Source organism: Ornithorhynchus anatinus, chromosome 20 (genome assembly GCF_004115215.2).
Source record: "Ornithorhynchus anatinus isolate Pmale09 chromosome 20, mOrnAna1.pri.v4, whole genome shotgun sequence".
Taxonomy (NCBI): domain Eukaryota; kingdom Metazoa; phylum Chordata; class Mammalia; order Monotremata; family Ornithorhynchidae; genus Ornithorhynchus; species Ornithorhynchus anatinus.
The window spans coordinates 275,961-287,220 of record NC_041747.1 but is presented as its reverse complement, the minus strand read 5'-3'; the positions used below and the strand labels follow the sequence as shown (position 1 = coordinate 287,220).

The 11,260-nt window shown below is 53.1% G+C and overlaps 1 protein-coding gene across 1 annotated transcript; it reads left to right on the top strand.

Moving 5' to 3' along the window:
- Positions 1-1,898: 1,898 nt before the first annotated feature.
- Positions 1,899-10,131, top strand: GJB6 (gap junction protein beta 6). Its single transcript, XM_029047820.2, has 2 exons — positions 1,899-1,928; positions 8,697-10,131. Exon 2 carries the CDS (start codon positions 8,722-8,724, stop codon positions 9,505-9,507), a length of 786 nt encoding a protein of 261 aa, XP_028903653.1. The 5' UTR covers positions 1,899-1,928; positions 8,697-8,721; the 3' UTR covers positions 9,508-10,131.
- The last annotated feature ends 1,129 nt before the right edge of the window (positions 10,132-11,260 follow it).

The window sequence follows — 11,260 nt, the reverse complement described above, 5'->3', positions numbered from 1 at the left end:
AAGGGGGAGGGGGAGGAAAGAAATTTAGATTCAGACACTTAAGCTTAATTCGTCAACAAACCATTCAGGTGGAGATGTCCCGAAGGCAAGAGGAAATGTGGGATTGTAGATTAGGTGAGAGGCAGAATTGGGAGTCATCCGCATAGAGGTGGCGGCTGAAGCCGCAAGAGCGGATGAGCTCCCTGAGGGAGCGAGTATAAAGTGAGAAGAGAAGGGGACCTGGGACAGAGCCTTGTGGGCCCCCCCACCAGGGAGGGGGTGCGGCGGAGCGGGAAGAAGAGCCGACAAAGGAGACTGAGGAGGAGTCGCTGGAGAGGTAGGAAGAGGGGCCCAGGAGAGGACAGTGCCCGAAGAACCGGGGCCTGAGAGAGAATCCGGGAGAGGCCGGTCCTCAAGTCACAAGGAGCGGAGAGGCGGAGGACGAGAAGGCTGGGGAGGAGCTGGGGACCCTGGCTGGAGAGGGCTGGGGGCGAGCAGCCCCTCGGCCCCATCAGCCGGGAGAGGCGATGGAGGCGGGGCAGAGGGAAGGAGGGGATGGGAAGAGAGGGTCCACGCCACAGGACAGGCCTCTAGGGGGCTATAGGAGAGGGAGGGGGGAATAAGAACAATAGTAATAACAATTATTACGGTACTGAAATTGAGATTGAGAAATTGAGAAGCAGCGTGGCTTGGTGGAAAGAGGCCTGACCTGGGAGTCAGAGTTCGTGGGTTCCAATCCCGGCTCCGCCACTTGTCAGCTGTGTGACCTTGGGCAAGTCACTTCACTTCTCTGGGTCTCAGTTACCTCATCTGTAAAATGGGGATTAAGTCTGTGCACCCCACGTAAAATAACCTGATTACCTTGTATCTACCCCAGCTCTTAGAACAGTGCTTGGCAACTAGTAAGCGCTTAACTCATACCATCATTCATTATTATTATTATTGTTATTATTATTGTTATTGTCTCCAGCAGCCAAGTGACGGACCGGGATTAGAACCCACGACACTCCTTCCGGGCCGGTGCTCGGGAGGTGCGGGGGGCGATCCGCAGCCCTCCGGAAAAAACGCCTTAAAGCCTCAGCAGGACGTGGCGGGGCCGCCCAGGGCTGGGCCGGAGCGGGGACCCCCGACCCGCAAATCCGGGTCCCGCAGGCCTCCGGCCGCCGCCCCGGGCTCGGTCCTCCCGCAGACAGCGGGTCCCTGGACGGGCCCTTTGTCCGGGGAAGTCCCCGCCCTCACCGCCCGCGGCCGATCCCGGGCAGGGGCAGGGGCTGGGGCAGATACAGGGGCCGGGGTCGGGACAGGGGCAGGTACAGGGGCACTTACAGGTGCAGAGGCACATACAGGGGCAGGGGCAAGTACAGGGGCAGGGGCAGGTAGAGGGATAGGTACAGGGGCAGGGACCGGGACTGGGGCACGTACAGGGGCAGGGGCCGGGGCAGATATAGGGGCAGGAACTGGGGCAGGGGCAGATACAGGGGCACTTACAGGTACCGGGACCGGTACGGGGCAGGGCCCGTAGAGGGACAGGTACAGGGGCAGGGGCAGATACAGGGGCGCTTACAGGTGCAAGGGCACGTGCAGGGACAGGTTACAGGGGCAGGGCAGGTCGAAGAGCAGGGGCAGGTCCAGGAGGAGGGGTCGGGGCAGAGGCCGTGTCAGGGCCGGGTCTCGTGGGGCGGTTGGCCCCCTGGGGCCGGAGCGAAACCAGCTAATTGCACCGCCTCCTCTGCGGGTCGGCGGGAGGGCGGGCGGCGTCAGGGGGCGGGGTGGTGCGGTTAAAAGGCGCTGGCGGTGGGGCGGCCAGCTTTAGCCTGGAGCCGCGGGATCGGCCTTCTCCCGCCGAGGCCGGGATCCGGAGCCCCAGCGACCCCCGACCCCTGACCCTCCCACACTAACCTCCCCCTCCCCATGCTGCCCAGCTGACCCCTCCCCGGCCCGCCGCCAAGGTAAGCCTTCTCGCCTCTCTCGGCCTCGGCCCTTCCTGTCCGGCCGCCCGGCCGGCCGTCGGTCCGTGCCGCCGACCCGGCTGGAGGACAGGTGCCCGGACTCGCCCCGGGGGTCAGCGAGGTGGCCACCGCTCCTCCCGCCCCACACCTCCACTCCGAGGGGCGGGGGGGGGGGTCCCCAGAGGGAGGAGGGGAGGCCTCCAGACTCAGCCCCACCGCAGTGACCTCCTCCCACCCACAAATGACCTATTTTCTCCTCCGGCTTCTTCTTCCCCCTCCCCGACCCCCAGCAAACGGGCAGCCCCGGGCTATGGGTCCCCCCCGCCAGGCTATGGACCCCGGACTATGCCCCCCGCCCGGACTAAGGGGCCCCCAGGCTATCGACCCCGGGCTACCCGGGCCCGGCCAGATGCGGTGCAGAAGGCGGGGAACTCGGTTGGCTGTGAACCCGGCTGGCTGATGCTAATTGACTTGCACAACAGGTTTCCTGCGCGTGTTGTTTGCGAGCCTCCCGGGACGTCTTTGTGTCACACCCCCCCCCCCTTCCTCCTCCTTCTCCTCCTCTGTCCCCCCCGCTTCCCCCCGCGGGGGTGCTGCCCGACGCACGCTGACCAAACAGGGGACCAGACCTCCCCGGAGGGAGGAGAGTGGGGCCGGGAGCCCAGAGGGCGACGGTCACCCCCCGTGAAACCGAGCTGGGGACCGAGGGCCGGAGGAGCCGGGACACCTGCAATTATAGGTAACTGTTGGCCACCCCAGTTAGGGGGCAGGCGGGGAGCAGGACTCGCACCTAGGGCCCCCCACAGGCAATGGAGAGGTCAGGCCTGGCCACACCAGGTCGCACCTGGATCAGGTGTTACCCGCCACCTCCTCAAAGAGCTGGGACAAAGATGTGGCTGCGGGCCTGGAGCCTTCCCCTGGCCGGATGAAGGCCAGGTGTGGATCAGGAGCCTGGGGGCTGGGGGAAGGCTGTCAGAGCAGTTTTCACTCTGTTGGCCCGACTGATTCTCCAGGAAGGTGGGCCAGGGCTCCTGGAGGGGAGAGGAGGAAGGGGGATGGGGGGCTAGGTCCAGCCAGCCTGGCGCAGCAGGACTACAGATCCAGAGTCCACTTGGAACCAGTTCCCTGACGCCCTCTGTTAGTGGCCGGAGACCGGCCACTCTGAGGCTGCTATTCCAGCTAGGCCCAGGGACCCCAGAAGGAAGGCGCGAACTGAGCCGTGGGAAAGGGGATGCAGCTGGGAAACTGAGGCACAGACCCTACTGCCATTTCCCCCTCCCCCCCCCACCCCGGCCCCATCCATGGAGTAGTCACCTTCCTTTGGGATGGTTCCAGGAGAATCCTGAGGCTAAACAGGAGTAGTGGTAATGGTCCATAGGGAGCATCCGTTAAGTACAACGTGCTGCACCAAGTGCTTCAACAGTCCTTTTGAGCCTGGCTTCTGTAACTTTCTAACTCTTCCCTCATCTGGTGCTTGATAAGTCTGGGATAGAGAGATGGAAATCTGGCCCAAAGGACTCTTGGAAAAACCCAGCTCCTCACTTCTGCTACCCTCCCTCCCTCCTCCCTCCTCCCCTTTCCCCACCCTGAACAGAGCGAGACCTCCAGAGCAACAGTGGGGCAGAAGGACATTGGACCTTTGAATGGCTCTCAAAGCTTGTTTCGGTCCATCTCCATCTCTGTAAGGCCTGGCTGTGAAGACCTCCTGAGGATCAGGATCAGGATCACGCGAGAAGCAGCGTGGCTCAGTGGAAAGAGCATGGGCTTTGGAGTCAGGGCTCATGAGTTTGAATCCCAGCTCTGCCACTTGTCGGCTGTGTGACTGTGGGCAAGTCACTTAACTTCTCGGTGCCTCAGTTCCCTCATCTGTAAAATGGGGATGAAGACTGTGAGCCCCACGTGGGACAACCTGATTCCCCTTTGTCTACCCCAGCGCTTAGAACAGTGCTCGGCACATAGTAAGCGCTTAATAAATACCAACATTATTATTATTATTATCAGGTCATGCCGCCCGCATCACAGTCTAGCTTAACATCTGCCTGCCTGGGACTTCTCCTTCCTCTTTCTCCCTTGCCAAGGTCATTCAGCCATGTCACCCAAAGCAGCTGGAAAGGAGTCTGTCTTGCTTGGAGGCTGGAACATGTCCTGTGTGCTCTAAGATGCACCTATTAGGCACATCAGAAAATAGTTGGGTAACTTTAGGTTCAATGGATAGGTTCAACTTTTCAACTTCATGAGGTTCTTAGGTCTTTTTCTTTGGGGGGGTGGGGTGGTAGCTCTCCCTTATTCAAGGACTTTGGGCAGTGGAAAAGTATTATTTGGAGTGGAAGGGAAGGGGAAGATTTCATACATGTACGAGGTTTTCTTCCGCTTAGAACAGTGCTCTGCACATAGTAAGCGCTTAACAAATACCAACATTATTATTATTATTATTATTTTCTTCCTTTTAATTATTTTTCAGCAGAGAATTTTAACCATTTAAAGCTCCTCAAAACACAAGAATTTAAAGTGCATCAGGAAGTGCCTCGACCAAGAAACCTGTTTATTGAAGGATTTTTGATATTGACTTTTTCATGAGAATCAACAGCAGCATTTTAAACTAGCACTGGGTAATCTTAATAAGAATAATAATGATAATGGTAATATTTACCACTTGCTATGTGCCAAACAATGTATTAATTGCTGGGAAAGATAGAGGATATGCAGATCAGACACAGGGACTCACAGTCTAAGTGGGAAGGGAAAACAGATGTTTAATCCCCACTTTACAAATGAGAAAACTGAGCAACAGCTAAATTAAGCGACTTGCCCAAAAATCACAAAAGGGCAAGTGGCAGCTCTGAGATTAGAACTCAGGTCTCCCGACTCTCTTATCTTGTGCAAACTAAGCCATACTGCTTCCATGGAATCTCCTGATTTCAGGTGCATTTGACCTGTGCTTAAATCTGGTAGGTGGCCTTAAAATTTCCTTTTCATGGCTCTGGAGTTGTGGAGTAGCTGAGGCTCAAAACTGCACTAAAATGATTTTGCAAAATGGACTTGGGTTGTTCCTCCCTCAACTGGTGGTGCCTGCTAAAGCCATACATGCAGGGGGAGGGGGCAGCTGGCTGGCTTCCTCGGTTTTTAGGCAGGGGCAGAGGATCAGAAGCCAGATCTCAATCGATCATCAGGTATTTACTGAGTTCTTACTGTATGCAAAACACTGTACTGAGTGCTTGGGTAAGTACAATATAACAGGATTGCAAGACAAGTTCCCTGCCCACAAGGAGCTCACAGTCTAGAGAGGGACTTGGACATTAAAATACATTTGGGATAGGTACTTCTGTGCTGTGGGGAAGGCACTGTTGGTTGTCTCTCTGAGCCTGGTGCTCTGAGATTTTGCAGAAACCACTTTGGGAAAGCCTCTGCAAGGAAGGGTTTTTTGGCGCTGTTCCTCTTACCCACAGCCTTCGATCTCTACAGCCCAGGGGACCTGTGAGCCGGGTGCTGGACCCCAGACTCAGTCCTCTGCCCCAGACCACTCCATAGCCTTGGGTAATCACAATATTTCCTGACTCAGTTTCTCTATTTGCAAAGAGAAAATAATTGCACTGACTACAATCATCCAGGTTCATCTCCCCCACCCTCACCCCCTGGGGAGCAGTGAGGGTTAATAAGGTGTTCTTAATGTGTTCTAGACTCCTCTGGAGCCTTTCATCTAATGATCTAAATAGTGTTGTTTTGGCAAGCACTCATGACAAAACTCTTCAGGAAAAGAATGAATTGAGGTATTAAGCGTCACTCAGATACTTCAGAGGAAGTGGGGACAAAACCATAGTAGACCAAGCGATGAGCCCCCAACATTCTTCCTCCCTACCTACCCCCGAATCATTTTATTCCATTTTATTCTCTCCTCAAGGAAGCCACAGAATTTTTCAGGATTAAGGTGTTTAGAATAGTCCTGAGGCTTTAATAATGGGTTTTGACACTGAGTTACCTGTGGTAATTATATATTACCAAAAAAATTCTTTTATCCTTTTCATCTCAAATGCTCCTACATTCTTGTGAGCTGACTTCTTCAAGCATGTGTGCTCATTTTCCTCAGGGAGAAACTGAAAATTATTAGTTAAAATGAACCTCTTGGATAAATTGGTTTAGACAGTCAGAGTTAATATTTTACTTGTTGACTGAAATAGGTTTTCTGAGGAATAGAAAAAATGGGCATTTTGTTTATTAAAATTGGCAAGGGCCCTGATTTTATGCTATTTATTGCTGGAATTTATTTATTTTTTTTTTTACTGGAAAGGGAGGCGGAAGGGGAATTTGGTGAATGTATTTAACCTGAGAGTTTTCCAAATCAGATTTTTCAGAAAAGATCATCATATAATGGTGTACGTCTGTGTGTACACTCTAAATGTTGTAGGCTTGTCCTTTCATCTCTTCCTCCACCCCACTTTTCCACACCCATCCAGTCAGTCCCCTGCGCCCAGTTAAGATTGGGCCATCAGAGGAAACTCAACTAGCTTTGCTGCGTAATCTCTTCAGCAAGGCCACTTCATCTACCTGTGTGTCCCTCTGCCTGTGGAGCCTGACCCTCCCTCTTTCCCTCCCTCCCTTTTCTCTTCTGTCCCTCCCTCCTGCCTCTGGGGGCTGCCACATCTGGGAAGTTCATTCAATAGTATTCATTGAGCGCTTACTATGTGCAGAGCACTGTACTAAGCGCTTGGAATGTGAGGGGCAGAAGATCCAGGAGCTTTCAGGGGCGATGGATCCACAACTATTCCATCCACTTCTGCTTGTTCAGTGGATCCACGATTCCATCCACTCCCACTCCCTCACCCATCCGGGAATAGAGCACACTTTGTCCTCTTCCCAACAGCCTGACCCCAGTGGGACTTGAGCTGGGATCAGTCAGCCTCGTGCAGGGAGCGGCCTGGAGCCTGGATCTTACATGATGTTCTCTTTGGGGTGTCTGATCATTCCGGGTTTGGCAGAGTCCACCAGTGCCCAACACTCTCATTGCCACTAGATGACGGACCATCTCCCACTTAGAGGAGCTGAGAGACCAGGTGGCTGAAGGTTTGGGTGCTGCCCCCATCTTCCCAAGCGCCTTGTGGAGGACAGTGATTTGAGGTGGGTTGGGGATGGAGGGAGTGGTTCTGGGGCCCAGAGATCCAGTGGCACAGCCTGGACTCTGTCACACGCAGAGTCACATCGGTAGGTCTGACGGGTGGCAGAGTCCAGGGAATCTTCGGGAACTGATGGTTGTGTCTGACCCCCCATTTCTATGTCTTGGGAGACAGCCCAGGCCAGGGTTAGTCTTGACCTCAGAACATCTTCTAGCTTGAGCCTTCTGTATGTAATTTTTATTGATTTTCATATTAATAATACTGTCATGATGGTATTTGACACTTGCACTGTGCTAAGGTCTAGAGTGGAGGATACAAAGGAATTGGTTCAGAAACCACCCCCATCCCTCCGGGAGCTCCCAGCCTAAGAGAGAAGAGATACAGGTGTTGCTGGGAATGGATTGACACTGGGCTAAGGAGGTGGAGGCCTGGGGTGGGGTAGGGGCAGGCATCAGCAGAGCACTCACTAGGCAGGTGGCTTCGGGGGCTCCTTCAGCCCAAAGCCAGGAGAGAAGGCCCTGTTCCCTCTATCTCTCTGATGATCCTGGAGGGCAGGACTCCTATCCCTGGTGCAGTGCCTGCATAGGCCGACCCTCCCCACCCCAAACACACACACACACCGCCTTGTCTGTGACTGGCTCCAGATCACAGGACATGGGAACACAGAGCAGGAAGGGTGGGACCCTGGGTCACCTGCAGGGAGGCGCCGGAGGGGAACAAGGCCAAAAATCACTCTGAGCACCTTGCTTGGAGCACCCCGGCTATGTGAGATTCACTTCATTGAAAACTGTAGCTCAGGCAAAGCGAGTCACGGGGAAGTCTTTGTCCTTCAGGGCTAGGAAGAACATCAGCATCCCAATACATCAGATTTCACCTTCTCTTCTTCTCCTTACTCACTCAACAGGACCTCTGACCTGCAGAATGGATGTCTGGCAATTTCATTCAAAAGAGACATCTTTATTTGACCCCAAACACTTGGCAGGCAAAATGACTGTCAAATTTTTATCTCCTGTTTAATGCAGCGTCTGTTTGAGAAGCAGTGTGGTCTTAGAGGCTAGGGTTCAAGGAGTGGGAGTCAGGAGACCTTGTTTTAAAATGGTGTTTGTTAAACACTTATGTGCCAGGTACTGAGCTAAGCGCTGGGCTAGATACAAGCCAGCTCTGCCACTGGCCTGCTATGTGACTTTGGGCAAGTCTCACTTGACTTCTCTGTGCCTTGGTCTCATCATCAGTGAAATGGGGGCAAGATATCTGTTTTCCTTCCCCCTTAGACTGTGAGACTCAGATAGGATTAATCAGTCGTGTATTATTGAACACTTCCTGTGTGCAGAGCACTGTACTAACGGCTTGGGAGAGTACGGTACAATAGAGTTGGTGGGATAAGGACTAGATCTGATCTGATCAGCCGTGATCTACCACAGTGTTTGGCAGTGTTAGGAAGTGCTTAACAAATACCATAATTATTGTTATCACTATTATTAATCATAAACTGACTTATCACAAAGTGAATTTGCAAGCCTTGAGCCTGGAGAGCGGGCTGGGCGAGGGACAGATCGGCTAGGTTGGGTACCTCTGTAGTACTGATATTTCACAGAGAAGACTGGCTCATTTTTCCGAGACCTGATGGTTTTCTACTGCTTCTGTGTTTCTCTCCCGTCAGCGGGAACTAGCCCACCGACGCCACCATGGACTGGAGCACACTGCACACCTTCATTGGAGGTGTCAACAAGTACTCCACCAGCATCGGGAAGATCTGGATCACTGTCATCTTCATCTTCCGCGTGATGATCTTGGTCGTGGCAGCTGAGGAAGTGTGGGGGGATGAGCAAGAGGACTTTGTCTGTAACACGCAGCAGCCAGGGTGTGAGAACGTGTGCTACGACCACTTCTTCCCTGTGTCACATATCCGTCTGTGGGCTCTGCAGCTCATCTTCGTCTCCACCCCGGCCCTGTTGGTGGCCATGCATGTGGCCTACAGCCGGCATGAGAAGGCCAGGAAGTTCAGGAGGGGAGAGAAGAAGGGCGAGTTCAAAGATATCGAGGACATCAAGAGGCAGAAGGTCCGGATCGAGGGAGCCTTGTGGTGGACCTACACCAGCAGCATTTTCTTCAGAATCATCTTCGAGGCGTCCTTCATGTATGTGTTCTACTTCCTGTACAATGGCTACAACCTACCGAGGGTGTTGAAGTGCAGCGCCAATCCCTGCCCCAACGTTGTGGACTGCTTCATCTCGCGGCCCACCGAGAAGACCGTCTTCACCATCTTCATGATCTCGGCCTCGGTGATCTGCATGCTGCTGAATGTGGCGGAACTCTGTTACCTGCTGATGAAGGTCTGCTTCAGGCAGTCCAAGCGGGCTCAGAACCAGGGGAGCCACCCAGGCCCGCCCACAAAGGAGGCCAAGCAAAACGAGCTGAACGAGCTGATTGCGGAGGGCGCGTCGAACGCCATTCCAGGCTTCCCGAGTTAGAGGGGAGCTTTATTCCTCCGCCCATCTGGGGCCCTTTCTCCCCTTCCCCTGGCTCTGTGCTCCCCATGACCTGAACGGGTTAGAATGGTGCAGGGCCTCATTTCCAGGAGGAGTTTCTGGCTTTAAAAGTCGCAAACAAAACTCGTAATACCATAGGCGAGTCTCTGTAGCCAGCTTAGCCCGGCTCCCGGGGGGGGAGGGGGGTGGTGGGAGATCCGTGAGCCTGCAGCTCCGGGACAGAGGCCTTGCAGAACGAGAAACTGACCATCTGGTGCCTTCAAAGGGATGGGGTCCCTCCCGGTCCGGTGGGGGTGGTCGTGGATCTCTGGCTCGGACTAGCGACATCCACAACGAGAGCTGTTTTTATCGAACTGATTATTTTTGAGTACAAACTTGGGTAAAAAGTGGGGTTTTTTAGTACTTGGTCTTCCATGTGAAGAGTTCTGTAGTGCAAAGCTGAATCATTAAAAAGAGCTTCTGTAGTCTTGCCTAAAAAATAAAATGGTACTGCAAGTATCCCAACTTTCAAGTCAGAAAGCCTGTCTGGTGAATATTTTAACCTTGAGGGCAGCGTGGCAACTGAATGTAAAGACCAACACTGACCCCATAAAATGTCACATGCTAGGTGCCATGTCTTCCTGTGTTTATTTTTCTCCACATTCTCAAGCTTTGCTTCTGGTTCAAGCTAAGTGGACTCAATGTTCCCCTTAATCGATCAATCAATGATAATTATTGAGCACTTACTGAGAGCAAAACACTGTTCTAAGCACTTGGGAGAGTACCAACTGATATTGTACTCTCCCAAGCATTTAGTGCAGTGCTCTGCACACAGAAAGTGCTCAATAAGTCCTATTGATTGATTGATTCAATACAATTGCTAAACACAATACCTGCCCTCAAGGAGCCTACAATCTAATGGGGGAGACAGACATTAAAATGCATAAAGTAGAGGAAGCAGTCGAGTATGTATATGTACTTAAGAATATGTTCTTAAGTACTGTGGGGTATCAGAAACACACATATTGGCCACACGTGCATTTGGAAGTAGTGGGCACTTCCCAAACTGACAGCAATGTGATGGCCCAGCTAGAGTGGCTTTTCCCAGCCCATGTAATGAGGGGGAGGGGAACTAGACTCAGGCCCGGTTGTTTGAAAGAAGTCAGGAAGCGACCCAGCCCGATGGAAGGGGTCTGTTAATAGTAATAATTAATTTGTGAGTACTTTGTTAGGTACTTACAATGAGCCAAGCACTGTTCTCGTGCTGGGTGGATACAAGGTAATCAGGTTGTCTTATGTGGAGCTCACAGTCTTAATCCCCATTTTACAGATGAGGTAACTGAAGCACAAAAAAGTGAAGCGACTTGCCCAAGGGCACACAGCAGATAAGTGGAGGAGCCAGAATTAGAAACCACGTCCTCTAACTCCCAAGCCCGTGCTCTGGCCACTAGACCATGCTACACCTCCTACCCAGTCTCCAGGTTCCTGCACCTCAGGTTAGGAGTTGGGGCCCTCAGCCAGTAAGCCCTGCCCTCCTTCTTCTAGGTTGCCCCTGAAATGATCATCAGTGGCTCGATTCTCCTCTGCCACCGAGCAGCTACGCAGGGGCCGGCGTGCTTGACCTGTACTTGGTGGGAGGTGATTGTACACACTCACCTGCTCTGTACCCAAGCTCTGCTCTTCTGCCCAGAGAACCCTCAGGACTAGCATTGGCCTGAACAACATCACCATCCTTCTCTAGTGACCTGTTATGACT